At 36.6% G+C, this 26,399-nt stretch overlaps 2 protein-coding genes across 2 annotated transcripts in view; one reads left to right on the plus strand and one right to left on the minus strand.

The window, feature by feature from the left end:
- LOC309663405 (gamma-crystallin B-like) overlaps positions 1-26,399 on the minus strand; it is a 309,600-nt gene that overhangs the window by 232,879 nt on the left and 50,322 nt on the right. The window lies entirely within an intron of this gene.
- PTH2R (parathyroid hormone 2 receptor) overlaps positions 1-26,399 on the plus strand; it is a 105,462-nt gene that overhangs the window by 28,797 nt on the left and 50,266 nt on the right. Inside the window, exons 2-4 of the mRNA XM_082467161.1 lie at positions 6,468-6,570; positions 21,307-21,417; positions 21,528-21,649. Of these exons, the coding sequence (XP_082323287.1) occupies positions 6,468-6,570; positions 21,307-21,417; positions 21,528-21,649 (336 nt within the window). The remainder of the gene's footprint in view (positions 1-6,467; positions 6,571-21,306; positions 21,418-21,527; positions 21,650-26,399) is intronic.

The following is a 26,399-nucleotide window of genomic DNA, read 5'->3' on the forward strand; positions in this document are numbered from 1 at the left end:
ATGACTACTATCCAGAAATCTTTAAACTATATACCTTTTTACTCATCTACTCTTTGTATTACAAATACATTAGAAAATAATAAATAATAAATTCATAATTTTCAGGAATAAGGCAATTTTTTGATGCTAAAACTAGTTCTTATGATAGATATTGTTTCTGTATCCTTCATTTCAGTTTAACCTGACAGTCTATAATTTTATGTCATTTAAAATCTTAATTATCAGTAATCTCTAAGTGTACTTCCTATAGCTAGAAATGTAAACATCTTTCTATTTCTAATGTTCAGTCCATAATGTCTTATTGCACAACATTAAAAGATTTGTTTTCCCACTTTCCTTAAAGAACAATTCTAGAGGATAATTTTATTTGCAGCCTGATAGTAAAGATTTGGGGATGGCAAAGGATTGTATTATTGAGAGGTTGTCAATTTAGGTAAATTGATAGGTTTTATTATCATATTTGATTAAAGAATCTCTAAGTCCCTAACAGAAAACAGAAATGCAAAGCTCTGGACCCTATTATTGTTAACAAATCCACAGAAAACATAATTTTCAGTATTCTCGTTCTAGAAAACAGATGACCACCTGCAGAAAATTGTGATTGTTTAAAAATATCTTGCCATTTGTGACATCACAGACCTTGAGGATATTATGCTAAATGAAATAAGTCAGACGGAGAAAGATAAATACCTTTTGATTTTGCTCATATGTGGAAAATAAAAAGAAAAAAAGAACAAATCAAACCAAACAAAAACAAATACATGGATATAAAGAACAGAGTAGTGGTTATCAAGGGGAAGTGGCAGGGGGAGGGCAAAATGGATAAAGGGGATCAACTGGAGACTTCCCTGGTGGTGCAGTGGTCAAGAATCTGCCTGCCAATGCAGGGGACACGTGTTCAATTCCTGGCCCGGGAAGATCCCACATGCTGTGGAGCAACTAAGCCCATGCACCACCACTACTGAGCCTGTGCTCCAGAGCCCGTGAGCCACAGCTACTGAGCCCGTGCACGCATAACTACTGAAGCTTGCACACCCCAGAGCCCGTGCGCCACAACTACTGAGCCCGCATGCCGCAACTACTGAAGTCCACACACCCCAGCGCCTGCGTGCCACAACTACTGAGCCCATGTGCCGCAACTACTGAAGCCCACGCGCCTAGAACCCATGCTCTGCAACAAGAGAAGCCACCGCAATGAGAAGCCCGTGCACCACAACAAAGAGTAGCCCCCACTCACCGCAACCCGAGAGAAAGCCCACGTGCAGCAACGAAGACCCAATGCAGCCAAAAAAAAAAGGGGATCAACTGTATGGTGACAGATGAAAAGTAAATTTTTGGTGGTGAACGCATTGTAGGATATACAGAATTAGAAATATAATGTTGTACACATGAAACTTATATAATGTTATAAACCAATATTATCTCAATAAAAATTTTTTTTAGAGAAAGAAAAAAATATATTTATAGATTTTTTGATACCTTTCTTTAAGAGGTAGAGATTAATTCCTCTCCCCTGGAATGAAAGTTGGTGACTTGCTTTTAACCAGTAGAATTTGCTGGGACTGACTGTAAGTGATATCTGAGACTGGATCATAAAAGGCATCAAAGCTTTCTCCTTTCTTTCTCTCTAGAATCACTTACTCTGTAGGAAGCCAGTTGTCATGTTGTAGACACTCAAGCATTCAAATGGAGAGAACCATCAGCTACTGAGGAACTGAGGCCCCCTGACAATAGCCATGTGAGTGTGCCATCTTGGAAGTGGATCCTTCAGTCCTAGTCAAGTCTTTAGTTAACAGCATCTATGGCTAAAGTCTTGACTGAAACCTCATAAAAGACTCTAAGCTAGAAGCACCCAGCTAATCCTCTCCTAAACTGTGAGATAAGCAATGTTTGGTGTTTTATGCCACACAGTTTTGGGTTAATTTGTTACACAGCTATAGATGAGAAATACAGATTTTTCCCTCCTTAAAATTCTGTCTCTCTGGAATCACTCTTGGTACCAAATGAATTGTATCATGTTAGATGGAAGCATGACTTTGTTATTGAGTTTTCTGGAAATTGTGTGGTTTAAAGAGCTGTATATGGGTGCCAAGTTGACAGATGTGGATTTTGATGGCTTTGTAATGTCAACTTGGCTATGTTAAACTGTATTTCCCAGAATTCCCTTCCCTTCATATTTTTAGCTAAGATGAGCCACAAGAGACATTTTTTCATGAGTGTTTGAGGGCAAAGGTGAAGCAGCAGCTGTTTTGTTTTTTACACTCAGATAGTCAAAGCAGGCACTTCTGTATCTCATGGACATTGTTGCTTGTCTGCTGGCTGGGAGAGGGATAGCAGCCAGGCCTGCAACTATGTCATCTTTCCCTGGGTCCTCCTTTAACTTACCTGATTCCTTGGCCAAGTATGTATTTAGGTCCATGATGAGAGTGCTGGCTTCTTCTGCTGGGCACCCCCAGCATGAAGGTTGGAGGCACCAAGAATTCACATGGATTCCAGTGCGTCCTCATGGTTTCTAGCTCATGCTGATGGTTCCAGCTTGTTTTCACTCTCCTTATCTTTACACTCATCTTCTCCTTTTGACTACCTGACCTACAGATTTCTAGCTTCAGCATCAGACAAAAATATTAGCCTTCTGGAGACTGTTAAACCAGCTCCCACAACTGTATAGGTCAAATCCCTGTAACAAATACTTTATTCTATTTCTAGCTTTATTTCTATTTCTACCTCTATCTTTTTTATCTATAATCTATTTCAATCTCTTAATAGTTCTGCTCCTCTGAATGAACCTTGACTAATAGCGTGATCTTCATCATCAACTTGTACCTTCAAATATGTTTGTTCTCAAACCCATTAAAGTAAGTACAAGAATCGAGGGTTCCTGTGAAACATGAAAATTACCAATCTCTACCTCCAGAAAAAAATTCTGATTCACTGGGTGGGTGTGCAGCCTAAGAATCTACATTTTACATAGGCATCAGATTCAGGTGGTCCAAGCACCATACTTTGAACAAATACTTATGAATGTTTTATCATATTTAAAAGATATTTCCTTGAAATTGAAGTTTTCCATAATAGAATTTCCTTTTAATGCTGGTAGTGTTAAAACCAAATCTAGGTGAATTCATCCAACAAACATTTATTATTCATGTGTTATATGTTAGAAACATGCTCCAGGGTGGGAAAATGTATGAAGGTATCTAGTGAAAGATACCCAGTAGAAAGAAGCATTGTTTTGGAGTCCTGTAAAATGTTGTTATACATCTTTCTATTCCTATTAATAGTGAGTTTTTCTGACAATGCTTTAAAAAGCCCTGTGGTTTTTCAGAGCAAGTTCAGGTATATAGGAAGGTTCAGATTAGTGAGACAGTATGATTCTGCAGTTGCCTCTGCCTAGGTTTCAGCCAGGCAAGTTCTGTTATTTTACACACACACACACACACACACACACACACACACACACACACGAGGTTTTCTCATGAGGTGTTTTATTTGAAGAAACTGTACTACATAAAAATAATTGAAAATGAAAATCTTCACTATAAAATATTAAGCATATTATTTTTCACATAAAAAGTATTTAACAAATATTGATTAAATGGATAATGGATATGTTGATCCATCTTACCATTATAGAGTCACAGTATTAATGCAAAAAGGACAAATCATAGCTAACATCATATGCAATGATGAAGTGTTGAAAGTTTTCCCTCTAAGACCAGGAACAAGACAAGAGTGCCCACTCTCACCATTCCTATTCAACATAGTACCGGAAGTCCTAGCCAGAGCAATTAGTCAAGAAAAAGAAATAAAAGGCATCTAACTCAGAAAGGAAGAAGTAAAACTGTGTCTAATGGAAGATGCTATGATCGTGTATTTAGAAAACCCAAAAGATGCTATCAAAACTAATAAATGAGTTCAGTAAAGTTTCAGAATACAAAATCAACATACAAAAATCAGTTGTGTTTGTATACACTAACAGCAAACTTCTGCAAAAGAAATAAGGAAAACAGTTCCATTTACAGTAGAATAAAAGATAATGAATACATTTAACCCAAAAGAGTAAATATCTGTACACTGAAAATTCCAAGACAATGATGAAATAAACTGAAGAAAACAGAAATTAAGGGGACGGTATCCCATGTCCATGGATCAGAAAAATTAATATTGTTAAAATGTCCATACTACCAAAAGCCATCTAGAGATTCAGTGAAATCCTTATAAAAATTACCATGGCATTTTTCACAGAAATAGAACAAATAATCTTAAAATTCATATGAAATCACAAAAGTCTCTGAAGAGCCAAAGAAATCCGGAGAAAGAAGAGCAAAGCTAGAAGCATCACAATTCCTGATTTCAAACTTTATTACAAAACTATAGTAATCAAAACTGCACAGTTCTGGCATAAAAACACACATAGAACAATGGAAAAGAATCAAGAGCCCAGAAATAAACTCACGCATACATGGTCAGCTAATCTTTCACAAGAGAGCCATGAATACCTACTGGAGAAAGGACAGTCTCTTCAATAAATGGTGTTAGGAAAACTGGGTAGTCACATACAAATGAATGAAATTGGACCCCTATTTTATGCCACTCACAAAAATTAACTCAAAATGGATTAAAGACTTAAATGTAAGCCTCAAAACTGTAAACCCACCTGAAGAAAACAGGGAAAAAGCTTCTTGACATTGATCTTGGCAATGATTTTTTTGGATATGACACCAAAAACGCAAACAACAAAAGCAAAAATAAACAACTGAGACTACCTCAATCTAAAAAGCTTCTGCACAGCAAAAGAGACAATCAGCAAAATTAGAAGGCAACCTATGGAATGGGAGAAAATATTTGCAAACCATCTATCTAATAAAGGGTTAATATCCAAAATATATAAGGAACTCATACAACTCAATAGCAAAAATTAACAATCCAATTAAAAAATGGGAAAAGGACTTGGATAGATATTTTTCCAAGGAAGACATACAGATGGTCAATAGGTACACCACTAATCATCAGGGAAGTGTAACTCAAAACCACAGTGAGATATCACCTCACATTTGTTAGAATGGCTATCATCAAAAAGACAAGACAACAGGTGTTGGTGAGGATGTGAAGAAAAGGGAACCCTTGTGCACTGTTGGTGGGAATGTAAATTGGTACAGCCACTCTGGAAAAAAGTATGGAGTTTCTCAAAAAATAAAAATAGAACTACCATATGATCCAGCAACCTCACTTCTGGATAATATCCAAAGGAAATGAAATCACTATCTCAGAGTTTAGATATCTGTACCCTCTTGTTTATTGCAGCATTGTTTACAATTGCCAAGACATGGAAACAACCTAAGTGTCCATGGATGGATGAATGGATAAAGAAAATGTGACACACACACACACACACACACACACACACACACAGAGAGGAATATTATTCATCCATAAAGAAGAAGGAAATCCTGCCTTTTGTGCAACATGGATTGACTTTGAGCACATTAGGCTAAGTGAAATAAGTCAGACAGAGAAAGACAAATACTGTATGTTCTCACTTGTTTGGAACCTAAAAAGGCTGAACTCATAGAAATAGAGAGTAGAATGGTGGCTGCCAGGGTCTGGGAGGTGGGGGAAATAGGGAGACGTTGGTCAAAGCATTCAGACTTCTAGCTATAAGATGACTAAGTTCTGGGGATTTAGTGTATAACATGGTAACTATAATTAACAGTACTTTATTATATACTTGAAAGTTAAGAGAGTAGATCTAAAATTTTATCATCACACACACACATAAAAGGTAATTATGTGGGGGGAAGGAGGTGTTAACTAACCTTATTGTGGTAGTCATTTCACAATATATAAATGTATCAAGTCATTACATAGTACACCTAAACTCACTTATGTTATCTGTCAATAATATCTCAATAGAGCTGAAGGTAAAAAGGCAAAAAGTTAACTAGAGACCATTTGGTATAACCCTCTTATTTCATAGATGAGTAAACCAAAGCCCCAAAACATGGAATGGTTTGCCCAGTTTCACTGGTAAATTTTCAGTAGAGCTAAGCATAGTCTTCTAGGCCATTTCTCCTTTCTATGTGCCATAACTGACATATTGTAAGAGGATTAATAAATGTTGGTCTTTGTAACATTTCAGGAAATTTTCAATATGTTTATTATTTTTTCCGATTATATTATATCTATTAGACTTACCTAATTAAATTAAAAATTTCTGGAGTTTTTTAACTTTTAACAAAGGGGATTTTTTTCTTTAGGCTAATCAGGTAAAAGTATGATTATTCTAAAATCTTATACATTGATGGATTTTTGAATTTTGATTCAGATAAAGAACTATTTCAGATAGCTTCACATCAAAACTAATTTTTAATTATATTAGAAGATGAAATAATGAAAGATTGTATCGTGGCTTTAAAAAAAAGTAATAGGCATGTTTTTCTCCATTTGTATTTTGTTCATGTCTACAGCTGGATTCTGATGGCACCGTTACTATAGAAGAGCAGATTATCCTTGTGCTGAAAGCTAAAGTGCAGTGTGAACTCAACATCACAGCCCAGCTCCAGGAAGGAGGTAAAGATGCTGAGAACACCATGTTCCCCATGTGTCTCACCCTGGTCTTCACAAAAAATGCACATTTCCTCCTTAGTGAGTATTAGGGAGTTCTTCATCAGGCATTCCATGCTTCCATGTGGAGAGCTGTGTAGCAGAATAACGCACTTTTCATCTCTTTAACCTACCAGCTCTTCGCTCCCTGTGGATGAGTGACTTGCCTGGTTTGTGAGTTTGAGAATGACCGGGCACGTGCACATCAGCGTCTTCCTCAGACCTGTCTTTGGGATCTGTCTGTCTGCAGAGAGCATGCATATTGTTTTGCCCTTGACCGTGCATTAAGCTTGGAGGAGCAGGCTCTGTACTTGTGGGTATCACCTGCAGTTTTAGGGAGTATGTAAAATTCAAAGGAGCCAATAAGCAAGCCCATTGATACATACATAGACCATGTTTTCCAAAAAACTTTCTGCTTAATAAAATGATGATTTTTCTTTTCATCTGCCTGACTCCTTATGTAATTTCTCAATTAGTTCCAAGTTCAAGTGGGAAACAACAAAAACAAAACTACAAAACTGCAGATGAGCTTGTGGTAGTGTTGGTGCTCCTGTGCGCCTCCACCGTTGCAGCTGCACAGGGACCTGTGGCTTGTGTTCCTTGGGGTCTGGTGGTCACTCACAGTTCTAAATGGGGCCACTGAGTAAAGTCATTTATTGAATTGGAGTAGTGGGAAGATTATAATGTTTTATATAGGGAAATGCCTTGCCTTGATAGTTGAATATATTCAAAGACATTTTTAAAAAAGAGGGAGGTACTATTTACTGAACTCCTTAAATTCCCAACAATCTGAATGAAGTAGATAATGTCCTTAAAGCTATGCTTTAAAAAAAATTTGTGATTGATTTCTCAGTTGGTTATGATCAGAGAATGTGGTCTGCATGATACTAATTTTTAAAAGTGTGTTGAGACTTAATGGCTTATATTGGGGTCAGTTTTGATAAATATCCTATATGGTCTTCCAGAGAATGTGTACTGTCCAGTTTCTGAGTACAGTGTTTTATAGTGTCCACTAGGTTAAGCTTATTGGGTGTGTGGTTCATGTATTCTGTATCTATGATTTTTCATCTATTTGACCTATTATTTTCTGATATATATCTCTTAAAATATCCCACTCTGAGGATGAATTTTTTTGCCTCATATATTTTGAAAATATGTTATTGGGTATATACAAGTTTATAAATGTTATATTTCCTGGTAAATCAAGCCTTCCATTGATATGAAGCAGCCTTCTTTATTTCTAGTTTACTTTTGTTTTAAATATTAACTAATAAACATCCCAATCCAAAAATGGGCAGAAGACCTGAATAGACATTTCTCCAAAGAAGATATACAGATTGCCAACAAACATATGAAAGAATGCTCAACATCACTAATCATTAGAGAAATGCAAATCAAAACTACAGTGAGGTATCACCTCACACCAGTCAGAATGGCCATCAAAAAATCTACAAACAATAAATGCTGGGGAGGGTGTGGAGAAAAGGGAACTCTCTTGCACTGTTGGTGGGAATGTAAATTGATACAGCCACTATGGAGAACAGTATGGAGGTTCCTTAAAAAACTAAAAATAGAACTACCGTACAACACAGCAATCCCACTACTGGGCATATACCCTGAGAAAACCATAATTCAGAAAGAGTCATGTACCACAATGTTCATTGCAGCTCTATTTACAATAGCCAAGACATGGAAGCAACCTAAGTGTCCATCGACAGATGAATGGATAAAGAAGATGTGGCACATATATACAATGGAATATTACTCAGCCATAAAAAGAAATGAAATTGAGTTGTTTGTAGTGAGGTGGATGGACCTAGAGTCTGTCATACAGAGTGAAGTAAGTCAGAAAGAGAAAAACAAATACTGTATGCTAACACATATATATGGAATCAAAAAAAAAAAAAAGGTTATGAAGAACCTAAGGGCAGGACAGGAATAAAGATGCAGACGTTGAGAATGGACTTGAGGACACAGGTGGGGGAAAGGTAAGCTGGGACGAAGTGAGAGAGTGGCATGGACTTATATATACTACTAAATGTAAAATAGATAGCTAGTGGGAAGCAGCTGCATAGCACAGGGAGGTCAGCTCGGTGCTTTGTGTCCACCTAGAGGGGTGGGTTAGGGAGGGTGGGAGGGAGACGCAAGAGGGAAGAGATATGGGGATATATGTATATGTATAGCTGATTCAATTTTTTTAAAAACTTTTTTTATGTAAACACATACAGTGTATTGAGACCATTTGGGCAGGAATTAATCTCACTCTACATATAATGGACAAAAGTGATCATTATTTCATTAGTCATTGTTGATTCAATTTCTTATAAAGCAGAAACTAACACACAATTGTAAAGCAATTATACTCCAATAAAGCTGTTAAAAATATTAACTAATATATAATATAAAATTATTGTATTAAAATAATATTTAATAAACAACATTAGTTCTTTCTTCTTTGGTATTTGCCTTGCACATCTTTTCCCATCCTTAAAAAATCTTTAATTATGATACAATACACATAATATTAAATTAATCATATTAAATGTTTTTAAATGTACAGTTCAGTAGTGTTAAGTGTATTCACATTGTTGTGCAAACCAATCGCCAGAAAATTTTCATTTTACAAAATTGACACTCTAATTCCATTAAACAGCAATTCCTTATCTTTTCCCATTTTTCTATTTAACTTTTCTGTTTACTTATGTTTTGGGAGTATCTTTTATAAACGAGACACAGGTGGACTTCTTGTTATTTATTCTGTTAGGCTTTGTCTATTAACTGAAGAGTTTAGCCAATTCATTAATTATGATAATGAATATACAGTATTTGAATTTAATTTTACCATGTTATTTGGGCTTTTCATTTCACCAGCTCTTCCTGTGTGTCCCTTCTACTCCCCGCTTCCACCTTCTGTTGGCTTCTTTTGAATTGATTGAAACTTTTTTCCTTATTTCATCCTCCCTCCCCCTAGTTTGGAAGATATATGTTATATTTAATTCTTTAGTGATTAACCTAGAATTTTTTCATGTATATTTAAGAAAGTTTAATGTTATCAATAACTTCCCTCTCTCAAATAATGTAAGCATTTTGAAATACTTTGCTTCCAAATTATGTGCTATTATCATATAGTTTTATCTTAAGTGTATGTTTTTATAATTTTTCTTCTTCCTGAAATACATCTTCTTTTTAATAGTATTTTATTTTATTTATTTATTTTTTTAACATCTTTATTAGAGTACAATTGCTTTACAATGGTATGTTAGCTTCTGCTTTATGACAAAGTGAATCAGTTATACATATACATATGTTCCCATATCTCTTCCCCCTTGCATCTCCCTCCCTTCCACCCTCCCTATCCCACCCCTGTAGGTGGTCACAAAGCACCGAGCTGATCTCCCTGTGCTATGCAGCTGCTTCCCACTAGCGATCTGTTTTACGTTTGGTAGTGTATATATGTCCATGCCACTCTCTCACTTTGTCCCAGCTTACCCTTCCCCCTCCCTGTGTCCTCAAGTCCATTCTCTAGTAGGTCTGCATCTTTATTCCCGTCTTGCCCCTAGGTTCTTCTGACCATTTTTTTTTCTGTTTTTAGATTCCATATATATGTGTTAGCATATGGTATTTGTTTTTCTCTTTCTGACTTACTTCACCCTGTATGACAGACTCTAGGTCCATCCACCTCATTACAAACAACTCAGTTTCATTCCTTGTTATGGCTGAGTAATATTCCATTGTATATATGTACCACATCTTCTTTATCAGTTCATCTGTTGATGGACACTTAGGTTGCTTCCATGTCCTAGCTATTGTAAATAGAGCTGCAATGAACATTTTGGTACATGACTCTTTTTGAATTATGGTTTTCTCAAGGTATATGCCCAGTAGTGGGATTGCTGGGTCGTATGGTAGTTGTATTTTTAGTTTTTTAAGGAACCTCCATACTGTTCTCCATAGTGGCCGTATCAATTTACATTCCCACCAACAGTGCAAGAGGGTTCCCTTTTCTCCACAGCTTCTCCAGCATTTATTGTTTGTAGATTTTGTGATGATGGCCATTCTGACTGGTGTGAGATGATATCTCATTGTAGTTTTGATTTGCTTTCATGTGTTTGTTGGCAATCTGTATATCTTCTTTGGAGAAATGTCTATTTAGGTCTTCTGCCCATTTTTGGATTGGGTTGTTTGTTTTTTTGATATTGAGCTGAATGAGCTGCTTGTAAATTTTGGAGATTAATCCTTTGTCAGTTGCTTCATTTGCAAATATTTTCTCCCATTCTGAGGGTTGTCTTTTCGTCTTGTTTATGGTTTCCTTTGCTGTGCAAAAGCTTTTAAGTTTCATTACGTCCCATTTGTTTATTTTGTTTTTATTCCCATTTCTCTAGGAGGTGTGTCAAAAAGGATCTTGCTGTGATTTATGTCATAAAGTGTTCTGCCTATGTTTTCCTCTAAGAGTTTGATGGTATCTGGTCTTACATTTAGGTCTTTAATCCATTTTGAGTTGATTTTTGTGTATGGTGTTAGGGAGTGTTCTAATTTCATTCTTTTACATGTAGCTATCCAGTTTTCCCAGCACCACTTATTGAAGAGGCTGTCTTTTCTCCATTGTAGATTCTTGCCTCCTTTATCAAAGATAAGGTGACCATATGTGCGTGGGTTTCTCTCTGGGCTTTCTATCCTGTTCCATTGATCTATATTTCTGTTTTTGTGCCAGTACCATACTGTCTTGGTTACTGTAGTTTGTAGTATAGTCTGAAGTCAGGGAGCCTGATTCCTTCAGCTCCGTTTTTCTTTCTCAAGATTGCTTTGGCTATTCGGTGTGGTTTTTGTTTCCATACAAATTGTGAAATTTTTTGTTCTAGTTCTGTGAAAAATGCCCGTGGTAGTTGATAGGGATTGCATTGAATCTGTAGATTGCTTTGGGTAGTAGAGTCATTTTCACAATGTTGATTCTTCCAATCCAAGAGCATGGTATATCTCTCTATCTATTTGTATCATCTTTACTTTCTTTCATCAGTATCTTATAGTTCTCTGCATACAGGTCTTTTGTCTCCTTAGGTAGGTTTATTCCTAGATATTTTATTCTTTTTGTTGCAATGGTAAATGGGAGTGTTTTCTTAATTTCACTTTCAGATTTTTCATCATTAGTGTATAGGAATGCAAGAGATTTCTGTGCATTAGTTTTGTATCCTGCAACTTTACCAAATTCATTGATTAGCTCTAGTAGTTTTCTCGTAGCATATTTAGGATTCTCTATGTATAGTATCATGTCATCTCCAAACAGTGACAGCTTTACTTCTTCTTTTCCAATTTGGATTCCTTTTATTTCTTTTTCTTCTCTGATTGCTGTGGCTAAAACTTCGAAAACTATGTTGAATAATAGTGGTGAGAGTGGGCAACCTTGTCTTGTTCCTGATCTTAGTGGAAATGGTTTCAGTTTTTCACCATTGAGGACGATGTTGGCTGTGCGTTTGTCATATATGGCCTTTATTATGTTGAGGTAAGTTCCCTCTATGCCTACTTTCTGGAGGGTTTTTATCATAAATGGGTGTTGAATTTTGTCAAAAGCTTTCTCTGCATCTATTGAGATGATCATGTGGTTTTTCTCCTTCAGTTTTTTAATATGGTGTATCACGTTGATTGATTTGTGTATATTGAAGAATCCTTGCATTCCTGGGATATACCCCATTTGATCATAGTGTATGATCCTTTTAATGTGCTGTTGGATTCTGTTTGCTAGTATTTTGTTGAGGATTTTTGCATCTATGTTCATCAGTGATATTGGCCTGTAGTTCTATTTCTTCGTGACATCTTTGTCTGGTTTTGGTATCAGGGTGATGGTGGCCTTGTAGAATGAGTTTGGGAGTGTTCCTCCCTCTGCTATATTTTGGAAGAGTTTGAGAAGGATAGGTGTTAGCTCTTCTCTAAATGTTTGATAGAATTCGCCTGTGACTCCATCTGGTCCTGGGCTTTTGTTTGTTGGAATATTTTTAATAACAGTTTCAATTTCAGTGTTTGTGATTGGTCTGTCCTCAATTCTTTTCATTCTTTTTTCTTTATTCTGTTCTGCAGTAGTTATTTCCACTATTTTATCTTCCAGGTCACTTATCCATTCTTCTGCCTCAGTTATTCTGCTATTGATCCCTTCTAGAGAATTTTTAATTTTACTTATTGTGTTGTTCATCACTGTTTGTTTGCTCTTTAGTTCTTCTAGGTCCTTGTTAAACGTTTCTTGTATTTTCTCCCTTCTATTTCCAAGATTTTGGATCATCTTTACTATCATTTTTCTGAATTCTTTTTCAGGTAGACTGCCTATTTGCTCTTCATTTGTTAGTTCTGTTGGGTTTTTGCCTTGCTCCTTCATCTGCTGTGTGTTTCTCTGTGTTCTCATTTTTCTTAACTCTCTGTGTTTGGGGTCTCCTTTTTGCAGGCTGCAGGTTCATAGTTTCCATTGTTTTTGGTGTCTGTCCCCAGTGGGTAAGGTTGGTTCAGTGGGTTGTGTAGGCTTCCTGGTGGAGGGGACTAGTGCCTGTGTTCTGGTGGATGAGGCTGGATCTTGTCTTTCTGGTGTGCAGGTCCACTTCTGGTGGTGTGTTTTTGGGTGTCTGTTGCCTTGTTATGATTTTTGGCAGCCTCTCTGCTAATGGATGCAGTTGTGTTCCTGTCTTGCTAGTTGTTTGGCATAGGGTGTCCTGCAGTGTCACTTGCTGGTCATTGAGTGGAGCTGGGTCTTGGCGTTGAGATGGAGATCTCCGGGAGATTTTCGCCATTTGATAATATGTGGAGCTAAGAGTTCTCTTTTGTACCAGCTTCCTGAACTTGGCTCTCCCACCTCAGTGGCACAGCCATGATGCCTGGCTGGAGCACCAAGAGCCTGTCCTCCACACAGCTCAGAATAAAAGGGAGAAAAAAAAAGAAAGAAAGAAGATAAAATAAAGTAAAATAAAATAATGTTATTAAAATAAAAAAAATAATTATTAAGAAAAAAATATTTTAAGTAAAAAAAAAGGAAAAAAAACACAAAAAAACGGACAGACAGAACCCTAGGACAAATGGTAAAAGCAAAGGTATACAGACAAAATCACACAGAAGCATACACATACACAGTCACAAAAAGAGAAAAAGGGAAAAAAAAAAAAATATCGTTGCTCCCAAAGTCCACCTCCTCAATTCGGGATGATTCGTTGTGTATTCAGGTATTCCACAGATGCACGGTACATCAAGTTGATTGTGGAGATTTAATCCGCTGCTCCTGAGGCTGCTGGGAGAGATTTCCCTTTCTCTTCTTTGTTCGCACAGCTCCCGGGATTCAGCTTTGGATTTGGCCCCGCCTCTGCGTGTAGGTCGCCTGAGGGCGTCTGTTCCCCGCCCAGACAGGACAGGGTTAAAGGAGCAGCTGCTTCGGGGGCTCTGGCTCACTCAGGCCGGGGGGAGGGAGGGGTACGGAGGAGGCGGGGCGAGCCTGCAGCGGCAGAGGCCGCGTGACGTTACACCAGCCTGAGGCGCGCCGTGCGTTCTCCCCGGTAAGTTTTCCCTGGATCACGGGACCCTGGCAGTGGCGGGCTGCACAGGCTCCCGGGAGGGGCGGTGTGGAGAGTGACCTGTGCTCGCACACAGGCTTCTTGGTGGCGGCAGCAGCAGCCCCAGTGTCCCATGCCCGTCTCTGGGGTCCGTGCTGATAGCCACGGCTCGCGCCCATCTCTGGAGCTCCTTTAAGCGGCACTCTTAATCCCCTCTCCTCATGCCCCAGGAAACAAAGAGGCAAGAAAAAGTTTCTTGTCTCTTCGGCAGCTCCAGACTTTCCCGGACTCCCTCCCGGCTAGCCGTGACGCAGTAGCCCCCTTCAGGCTGTGTTCACGCCGCCAACCCCAGTCCTTTCCCTGGGATCCGACCTCCGAAGCCCGAGCCTCAGCTCCCAGATCTCAGGTCTCAGATTTATTCCTTTAATTTGTAGCCAGCTAAGCCATGTTTTAACAAAGAAGGTTTTTATATTAATTCAGCCTTTGTAGGTGTCTTATACTAGGAAAGAGTTCTCTGAATGGCTAGACTAATAATGTCAGGAAAGGGAATCACTTACGTTACCTTTAAAGAACACTGACCCTGATATCTCAAACATGTAGGTGTACTAACAAAGAGCAACACTGTCATGAAGGAATTTATAAAGATTGTTATCTAGGCGGGCTAAATGAACTATTTTCTATGAAGTCTCATGAAATTTTGAGCTGGAAGATATCTTAGAGACTATCTAGTCCAACATTATCATCTTTATTGTCCCTTTAACAGTTCAACAAAGATATTATGTGCCTACAGTGTGGTGCTTCTGTAGTAAGCACTGGAAAAAATGAATCAAAGTCTGTCGTTACCCCATGGAAATGATGATCTAATAAGGGAAGTAGACACCTTTCAGATGGTGTGTAAGTGTAACAACAGAGGTATCACAACTATGGAACCACTGAAAAAGCATCTTAATTCATCAGGGAGGATTCAGAGAAAGCTTTCTGGAGGAGCAATCTTGAAATTAAAGGAGTAGGATTTAGATGTGTAGAGGAGGACGTAAAAAGACATTCCGGGCAGAGGGAATAGGGTTGGCAAAGACAAGCAACTGGGAATCAGTCACACACCACAAGAGTTAAAAAGAGTAAAAGATCTGGATGTAAACTTATGTAACATCTAAAATTTGTGATGTTGCAACTCATGTGAAATGTGTAGATGAATAAATATTAAAAGAGAAAAAGCACTTTCTTTGAGATCTTTCTCCATACAATAGGATAGAATTAAATCTGGTCGAACTTTGGTCTCCCTTTCAATGAAAAATGTCTATATATGTAAATTGACTCAGCATTTCTTCACTTTACAAGTGTGAAAAGATAAATGACATTTTGAATTCACTAGTTAATTTAAGAAGTTTTCATTTTAAAATTCTTCTAAAATTGAGAGATGCATATCAGAATATTTAGTAGTGAGCTGTTATGCTGCCTGAAACTTACTTTAAAATACCATAGCATTCATTTAGATGAAATAAATATGGTAAAATATTACCAAATGTAAATTCTAGATTGTGGGTATATAATATCCTCTGTTTTATTTCTGAAAAAAATTTTATAATAAAAATAAAATATAATTTTTCTTCTTGTCTATGAAAGAAAGAAAAGAAAATGTAAATGCAAATACCTCGTTATACAACTGTTTAGATATTTAAGAACAAAACCCAAAATATTAATGATCCCAGTTTTATTTCACAATTGTATGGTTGTATTATGTTATGGGTAACTGTAGAACGGAAAAGAGTCAAAGTTATATTCTCCAAATTTTAGATTGCTCTGTGTAAATATCATGGTTTGACAAGTTTCACTAATGATCAGTTTGTCCTGGCACACACAAAAGATTACAGGGAGTGTAATTAATGTTGTTAATTTATAAAGGGAGTTTGGTGACTCATTAGGCAATTAATTAGTTTCTTGCTAAATAATGAAAGTATTTACTCGCATAGAATGTGAAATGATGATCAAAGAGAAGATGTTATTTAAGATCTCTGTATTAGCTGTATGAGGGCATGGCTTTCCCAATCTTTTCAACCTTTTGTGAATATTGATTATTCTCTTTGTCAAAGAGCCACCAGAGAGATGATTACAATCTACGGAAACATTATTCTGGGGGAGTGTTGGTTTTCTGAATTTTGAAATATGTCTGTGTGTGTATGTGTGTGGGATGGTATCTTTTTTTTTTTTTTTAAAGGACATGCTATTCTATTTTATTTTTAAAACTTTTTAAAATTGAAGTATAGTTAACTTACAATGTTGTGTTAGTTTCAAGTATACAGCAAAGTGATTCCGTTTTGTATATATCTATGTTATATATGTTATTTCCATTATAGGTTATTACAAGATTTTGAGTATAGTTTCCTGTGCTCTACAGTAGATCCTTGTTGTTTACCTATTTTATATATAGTAGTATGTATATGTTAATCCTAAACTCCTAATTTATCTCCCCCCCCACCTCACTATCCCCTTTGGTAACCAATAAGCCCCTTTGGTAACCAATAAGCTTGTTTTCTATGTCTGTGGGTCTCTTTCTGTTTTGTAAATAAGTTCATTTGTATCATCCTTTTAGATTCCACATATAAGGGATATCATATGATACTTGTCTTTCTCTGTCAGACTTACTTCACTTAGTATGATAATCTCTAGGTCCATCCATGTTGCTGCAAATGGCATTATTTTATTCCTTTTTATGGCTGAGTAATATTACATTGTATATATATACCACATCTTCTTTATGCAGTCCTCTGTCGATGGACATTTAGGTTGCTTCCATGTCTTGGCTATTGTAAATAGTGCTGCAATGAACATTGGGGTGCATGCATCCAGGAGTGGGATTGCTGGATCATATGGTAGTTCTATTTTTAGTTTTTTAAGGAACCTCCATACTGTTCTCCATAGTGGCTGCACCAATTTACATTCCCACCAACAGTGTAGGAGGGTTCCCTTTTCTCCACACCCTCTCCAGCATTTATTATTTGTAGACTTTTTGATAGCCATTCTGATAGGTGTGAGGTGATACCTAATTGTGGTTTTGATTTGCATTTCTCTAATAATTAGTGATATTGAGCATCTTTTCCTGTGCCTGTTGGCCATCTGTATATCTTCTTTGGAGAAATGTCTATCTAAGTTTTATGCCCATTTTTTGATTGGGTTGTTTGTTTTTTTAGATATTGAGCTGTATGTATATTTGGACTGGTATCTTTTAGGGAACAAAAAACGATTCCTTTTAAAGCATAAGGAAAATATCAGCAGTGTTCTTTTTTGCAGTTTAAAAACTACATAATTATAGAATAAACTGATCATTGGCTTTTAGACTTCTGTGAAGACCTTAGTCCATCACATGATCAACTCTTGTCAGAAAATCTCATGTGACGTTGCAGCATACATTTTAGAGGGACAACTAGTTACAAGAACACAGGAATATGTGTCTGGGTCCATTTTATGTAGATTGCACCATAGATACTGTATCTGGTAAAGGATTGGATCCAGATAAATAAGGATGCATGACTTATTAAAGATAAAATGAATGGATGGGAAGCCATATGGAATGCTATCAAGACGTAGAAGAGTATCTAGTGCAAAGTTTATGGAAGAGATTGATTCATTATACTCTGTTTAAACAAGAAGGAAGATAAACACACAAAAAGCAGGTCATGGTGGAAAGAAGCAGGTGAAGCCGTATACCAGAAACAGGAGCCAGTTTAATGAGTTCCTGGGTTACTTGCAATGTGCAAAGCCCAGGCTTTTATTATGAGAGCAAAGTGAGGCTGTTTCCAAGAAAACATTCTCTTCTATGAGAACAATGTGGGTGAGGGAAGATATTTTCTTTTTCTTATTGCTTCAGCAATTCACAAAGCAAATCAAGTACTTGTTTCCATGTGATATGGTGGACACTAGCAAGTTAATTTCAGGTTTATGCTGAATTCTTTTCTGTAGAAATCGGTGTTTGCATGAGGTTCTATCATGCTGACTATTCAAAACTGAACAACTCGACATAATGAATGTTAGCTATAACAAAAATCCTCAGCTACAGTTAGTGTAATTGGTAACTAAAAAATTGAGAGAGCTGCAATGGTACTTGTGGTAGCAGAATAATGTCCCCTCAAAGATGTCCAAACCCTAATATCTGGTGTTCTGCCTGTGTATGTTATGTTACAGGGCAAAAGGCATTGCAGATGGAATTAAGGTTGTGGGCCTTAAAATAGGAAGATTATTCTGGATTATTTGGACGGGACTAATGTAATCACATGGGTTCTTAAAAGTGAAAGAGGAAGGCGGAATAGTCAGTAATGGAAAAAAAGAATGGAGGAGAGACTTGAAATGTGAGAAGGACTTGACCTCCCTTGCTGACTTTGAAGATGGAGGAAGGGGGCCATGAGCCAAGGAATGCAAGTGGCTTTCAGAAGTTGGGAATAGCCCTCAGCTGACAGCCAGGAAGGAGATGGGAACCTCAGTCTTATCACTACAAAGAAGTAAATTCTACCAACAACTGGAATGAGTAAGGAAATGGATTTTCCCCCAGAGCCTCAGAAAGCATCACAGTGCTGCCCAGCCCTTGATTCAACCTTGTGAATCTATAAGCAGAGGTCTGGCTGAGCTCACCGGACTTCTGACCTACAGAAATAGTGAGATAATAAATTTGGGGTATTTGAAGCTGCTAAGTTTGTGCTAATTTGTTATGGAAGCAATGGAAAAAATGAATACAGCACTCATTAAAAATAGTCTCTTTTGGGTAAGTTGAAATATGACATGGCTGATAGGCTGTCTTCTTGAAAGTTTCATACACAACTAATGGAGGGGAGTCCTGAAAAACACAGAGTGACAAACACATGAAACAAAACAGGAGAAAATATTTGCAAAGGAACCAACTGACAAAGGATTAATCTCCAAAATATACAAATAGTTCATGCAGCTCAATACCAAAAAAAACAAACAACCCAATCAAAAAATGGGTGGAAGACCTAAATAGACATTTCTCCAAAGAAGACATACAGATGGCCAAGAGGCACATGAAAAGGTGCTCAACATCACTAATCATTAGAGAAATGCAAATCAAAACTACAATGAGGTATCACCTCACACTGGTCAGAATGGCCATCATCAAAAAATCTACAAACAATAAATGCTGGAGACGGTGTGGAGAAAAGGGAACCCTCTTGCACTGTTGGTGGGAATGTAAATTGATGCAGCCACTATGGAGAACAGTAGGAGTTTCCTTAAAAAACGAAAAATAGAATTACCATATGACCCAGCAATCCCCCTCCTGGGCATATACTGAGAGAAAACCATAATTGAAAAGAGTCATGTACCACAATGTTCATTGCAGCACTGTTTACAATAGCCAGGACATGGAAGCAACCTAAATGTCCATCAACAAAGGAATGGATAAAGAAGATGTGGTACATTATATACAATGGGATATTACTCAGCCATAAAAAGGAATGAAAGTGGGCCATTTGTAGAGATGTGGATGGACCTAGAGACTGTCATACAGAGTGAAGTAAGCCAGAAAGAGAAAAATAAATACCATATATTAATACATATATGTGGAATCTAGAAAAATGATATAGATGATCTTATTTGCAAAGCAGAAATAGAGGCACAGACATAGAGAACAAACATATGGATACCAAGGGGGAAGCGGGGGTGGGATGAATTGGGAGATTGGGATTGACATATATACACTATTGATACTATGTATAAAATAGATGACTAATAAGAACCTAAGTATAACACAGGGAACTCTACTCAGTGCTCTGTGGTGACCTAAATGGGAATGTAATCCAAAAAAGAGGGGATATATGTATATGTATAGCTGATTCACTTTGCTGTACAGTAGAAGCTGTCACAGCATTGTAAAGCAACTATATCCCAATAAAAATTAATTTTAAAAAACAGACAAAATTCCTCACCCTCAAGCTCCTTAAATCCTATGGTTTAAGAAAATGATAATAAAATAACACTTAATAGTGGAAGGTGATGAGAGCTCAAGTGAAAAATATAGTAGGAAAGGGGATAAGGAGTATGGGTTGGGGTGGGTGAGTGGGGAATAAGCCAGGGGAGAGAGAAGATCCTGAGGGGCCATTAGGCCTTGGAAAGACTCGACTTCTGCTCAGAGTGAGATGGGAAGCCTTTGGAGGATTTTGGGCTATTGCATGAAGAATAAATGAGAGGATAGCAAGAATGGAATTAAGAAGACCAATTGGGGGCCATTGCAATAATTTAGTCTGGAGATGTGGTGACTTGGACCAGGGGTGTGGCAGTGGACGTTGTGAGAAGTAATAGGGCTCTGGATTCATCTCGAGGAGAGTAGAGTTTCTGAGAATTTTGTTTAAGATGAGTGTTAGACTCAAAGAAATTACTAGTAATTGGTAAAAAGGCAAACCCAAATCTTGGTGCTTACCTGTGAAGTTCAATCTATTTCATGTGTCATATTTTTTAACAGTAATTAAAAACAAAATCTAGGGTAAAAAATGTAGCTACAACTATGGTAGACTTTTACTAACAGAAATTGTTCTTATCTCCCGATTCATCCCACCCCGCCCCCTTCCCCCCTTAGTATCCATACATTTGTTCTCTACATCTGTGTCTCTATTTCTGCTTTGCAAATAAGTTCATTTGTACCCTTTTTCTAGATTCCACATATAAGTGATATTATCTGATACATAACTAATGAGAACCTACTGTACAGCACAGGGAACCCTACTCAGTGCTCTGTGGTGACCTAAATGGGAAGGAAGTCTAAAAAAAGGGGATATACATATATGTGTAGCTGATTCACTTTGCTGTACAGCAGAAACTAACACAACATTGTAAAGTAACTATACTCCAATAAAAATTAATAAAAAAGAAATTGTTCTCAATGAATTCTGATGTTTCTTATATATTAATTTGCTATAACTCATATATATTGGAGTCACTAAAATATGTTTAGTTTATGCAAATCAAATATTCCTATCAATGGGCCTTTGATGAGGCTAGGTGGATGAGTTTTGGGGTATTTGCATCATATCTACCCCATTCTAGTTTCCAAAACTACCGATTTGTTTTACAGTGCCTGTGTTTTACATAGGCAGTGACCTGAAATTTTGTATTTTGAATGCATTCATTCTCTGGTTCTAACTGCATCTTTGTTTATTTGCTTTTAAATTTTTTTCCTTATCAGAGGGAAATTGTTTCCCAGAATGGGATGGACTCATCTGTTGGCCTAGAGGAACAGTGGGGAAAATGTTGGCTGTCCCATGCCCGCCTTATATTTATGACTTCAATCATAAAGGTATTGAATTTTTCTGAAAGGATTAATTTGGAATAGAAATTTATTATTTTTTTTATAATGGACTCTACAAGAACTGAGCAATCTCAGTGTTTTTCTTCATGTCTTCACAGGAGTTGCCTTCCGACACTGTAACCCCAATGGAACATGGGATTTTATGCACAGTTTAAATAAAACATGGGCTAATTATTCAGACTGCCTTCGCTTTCTGCAGCCAGATATCAGCATAGGAAAGGTAATGGTATCTTTGTATTTGTGAACCCCTAAGGGAAAGCAAAATGTTTTTATACAATTCTTGATTGTCAACCACTATTATAAAAATCCTTATATTATATGACACAAAGATCAAAAAAGATAAAAGCAAGTTTGGAATCTTTTCAGATACCTAGTTAAGGAAAGGTCTAGGATATGAAACATTTTTTTTTTTCTGTTTTAAGAAGTTAGTATTTTATTTTATTTTTTAAAAATTAATTTTTATTGGAGTATAGTTGCTTTACAATGTTGTGTTAGTTTCTACTGTACAGCAAAGTGAATCAGCTATACGTATACATATATCCCCTCTTTTTTGGATTTCCTTCCCATTTAGGTCACCACAGAGCATTGAGTAGAGTTCCCTGAGCTATACAGTAGGTTCTCATTCGTTATCTATTTTAGGACCTGAAACATTTTGATATTTTCTTTAGGTTAGAGTGACCTGGGTGAGGTATATGCATATATACTTATAAATATGTGTCTGTTGTATTATATTATGTTTATATTAAACTATATGATGCTATATTATTTATGTATAAAAATTCAAATTGGTAGTCAGCAACATGATGCATAATTTTTTTCTTGGTTACCTATGAATGGCTACATCTCATCTCAGTCTGTATTCCTGGAGGAGCTTTGTATTTTAGAGATGTATTTTCCATATCATAAGATTTGCCAGCAGGTGATTTCATTAGTATATGAAAGATTAGAGTTTCAGAATTAAAGAGGAGCAAGGGGTGTCTTATAGGTCTTCTCACACAATACCTTAATTTTACACGTGTAAGTCAATTCAGAACCAAAGGTTAAGTGTCGGTCAAAGTGACACAGCTGGATCATGGCAGGGTCAGTGCTGTTTCCGGTATGGTAATCATATGTAAATTTCAAAAACTTCTAGATAGTTACTTTCAGGTTATATGTGGTGGATTAAAAGTTATGCCTAAATTCCTATCATGCAGACCTCGTCAGTAAAATGCATGATGCTATAAGCATATGATGCTCGGAATGAACATGGTGAGTTGATGTATAAATGATTTTATGAGGATCCCGAGAACAGTCGTAATACATAACTCTCCTAACAGTAGACTTTTTTCTTTATGCTTGATGATATTTAGTTTTTGGTGGGGAGGGAGGGAGAGCAGTGGCAGAAGTGGTAAGTTGGAGTTTTCTTCGTTTGATTTCTTTTTTTTTGGCCGCGCTGAGCGGCATGTGGGATCTTAATTCCCTGACCAGGGGTCAAACCCACACCCCCGGAATTGGAAGTGCGGAGTCTTACCCACTGGACTGCCAGGGAAGTCCCTGTTTGATTTTGCATTAATAGTCAGAACTTCCTTTCTTAACTTTTTTTTCTAACACAAAGCACTACCACCTTAATGACTCTTTAGTAAATTGCCAAAAGGCCTCAGTTTTGTATTCCATTGTTGACATGCTTCTTAGATAAAATTAGTCAATGTGAGGAGACAATTATGTACTCTACAATGGAACCAAAGCCAACAATGAGTTAATATAAAATACTTCGAAATAATTTCAATTTCATTGATATAAATAAACGTTCACAATATTTAGTATACTCTGTTATGAATTTGTGCATTAAATGATGACAAGTGCAAGTCTTCACAGCTTTTAAATGGCCATTAAATTATATCATGATTTTATTTACACTGAACTCTATTCAGAATATTACAACCATTCTTTTTAATTACTATGTATTCCAAGAATCAAAATAGCTAAGGATGGTGAAATACCCAAAATATATACTATTTTATATAAACATGATTTAAAAGTTAACTGAAAAATTTGATTAATTTTGTTAGTGTAAGTAATTTTATCTCCTTAATCAAAAATATAAAGAGTGTTTTCTATTGTTTACAACCCTTAAGCAATAATTTGAGAAAACTTAAGAAATGTAAATATCCTTTAATAAGAAAACTGGATACCTTCTAAAGTTTTGATATAGTGTAGGGCAAAATGATATTACTTATGAGATATTAATTATTAATGGTTATAATCAGAGTTTTTGTATAAAAAAAGGTAAAAATGAAAAAGTGCATTTAGAATAAATGCCACATCTTTACAGGGGAAATAAGGTGAAGATTTTTAAAACATCTATTGTTTTGTTCTTTAAATAATTTCCATATCATTGACTTGACAAAATGAGCTAATTACTTTTAATAAAAAAAGCGAGGAAACTCTTATGATGGACCATGAGGTTGTTAAATTCTTTAGAGTATGATATTTTAAATAGTAGCATACTGTACAAATTACCATATATCTCATGTCTAAAGGTTATATGGACTTTTGGACAGCAATTTAACAATATATATTAAGAAATTTCAAGGGGGTCATATCCTTTGATCTTATAATTTTACTTCTAAGATTCAAGCATAAAGATTTGAAGTGGGGGGAACTGAATGGAATAATATTCATTGAACCATAAATTATTATAGTGAATATTCTGAAGAATTTAAATTTCCAATGAAGAAATGGTTAAATAAGCTCAAATATATATTTTGTGTAAAGAGTTTGTGGTCTTGGGAAATTCCTTTGTTATACAGTTACCCGGAAAAAAAAATCAGATAATAAACTTGTATATAAATTGGGAATGCAAATATTCAAAACAGTAGGAAATGATACATAGAAATAGAGTGAAAAGAAATACATGAAATACAGTGTTTCTTTTTGCTTGGTGGGAATTAGGGAATTTTTTTCCTTCTCTTTTTTGTATTTTACACATTATCCAGATATTTTCTATAAAAAGTTTAACATTTTATTAAGAGAAAATAATATGTAATAAATGTTTTAAACCAGGAACAAGAGACAAAGTCAGGATGTGGGAAGTTGCAACAATAAGAATAAGTTGAGTAAGATGCAAAATTAATAATTTGTAAAAACCTATCAGTAAGCTGAGGGTGCCAAGAAATCTGAATGAACCTAATTGCAGAAGTGGGAAAGCCCTTCTTATGAGAGAAAAGACCTATGGCTGCATTTATCCCTGGCTCTGCACCAGAAGAGGAGCAACCAGGCTATGGAAGGGGATAAAAAGAAAAGAACCAGACTTTTAAAACAACTTTTATCAGACAAGGACTGGAATAATGGCTTAGAATTCCAAGGAATGAACCCCAGTCACAGTGAGCTATTACCCATCAGCCAATTCTTTCCCGTAAGCCTTCACTGAGTGTCCAGAGCCAGTGTGCCAAAGGCTGGGGTGGAGCAGGTGGGCCAAGAGAAATTTCCCAAGATGTGCGTAGGACCCTCACAGAATGAGAGCTGTTAGCTGAAGGCATGGGACGGAACAGAGTAGCTAAGAGACATCTCTTGGGGGTATCTGCGGCTCTCTCTAAGTGCATGACCGCTGCAGCTCATAGACCAGGGGGAGGGCAGGAAAGCTGAGACAAGCCCCCAAGATGACAAATCTCACTAAGTGAAAGGCAGCAGCCTGACAAAATAGAGCTGAGAAAAATCTTTCCTAGGCACAGGAGGTCTTCATCCAAAGCAAGGCAGTGGCTAGCTGAGAACTGGAGCAGGGCAGCATAATGGAGTGACATCTTCTGAGATGCAGAAAGCCCAGGGCAGAGCTGGAGAGCAAAGTGAAATTTCCAGCAGCTCCAAAGCTGATGGATGGTTCAAAAAGCAGAAAGAGTCCTTCTGTGGCTTGGAAAACTGTCAGATGTACTAAAACCCATATACTGGCCACTAGAGGCTGCTGGTGCTCAGATCCCACGGTCTGCTGAAGGAAAAGTCTCGAATCTGCTCTCAAAACCTAAAATCAGGATAAGAGGAATCATAAAAACAAAAACAAAACCAAAGCACTACAACAAACCCAATCCCAGTTTAAAAACAAAGTAATCCATCCTCCCAACCCAAGAAGCCTGGTAGAGGAAGAGGACTGCCCTCTTCAGGCTGTTAATATTACATACTCCAGTCCTTACTCTTCTTTTACCTACAATGCCTGTAGTGTAATAAAAAATTACAAGGTAAGGACCCAAAATCTAGAGTAAACACAAAAGCAGGAAGAAACAGATGATCCAGATGTTGTAATTTGCAGATGAGGACTTGATAATAACTATTATAAATATGTTAGATGATTTAGTGAAAAAGGTACATAAAACACATGGGAAAATCAGCAGAGAAATGAAAACTTAAAGAAAAAGGAAATTGTAGAATTGAAATATTCAATTAAAAAATGAAGAAGTTATTTGATATGCTCAATAGCAAACTGGACACAGCATGATAAAGATCAGTGAACCTAAAGAGAGGTCAGTAGAAATTATCCAACTGAAGCATTAGGAGAAAAAATAAATTTAAAAAACAGAACCATCTGAGACTGTGAGACAATATTTAATTGTCTAAACATATGTGAAATTAGAGGTAAAGAGAGAGGGAAAGAATAGGACAAAATAAATATCTGAGAAGGCAATAGCCCATAATTTTCTAAAATGGATGAAATAAATCAATCCACAGGATCCAGAGATTCAGCAAACCCTAGGCAGGGTAAATAAAAAGAAAACCATACTTAGACACATCATAGTTAAACTGTTGTGAATTAAAGTAAAAAGAAAATCTTAAAAGCAGTGAGAGAAAAAGGGCACATTATATTCAGGGGAGCAACAACTAAAAAGATGCTGTGTTTTAGTAATAAACAATGGAGGCCAGAATACAATGGAATGATATCTTTAAAGTGATAATATTCATTAAGACAGAGGCAAAATAATGATATTTTTCAGACAGAAAAAATC

The sequence above is a fragment of the Balaenoptera physalus genome (assembly GCF_965194825.1).
Source record: "Balaenoptera physalus genome assembly, chromosome: 6".
In the NCBI taxonomy this organism is placed as follows: Eukaryota; Metazoa; Chordata; class Mammalia; order Artiodactyla; family Balaenopteridae; genus Balaenoptera; species Balaenoptera physalus.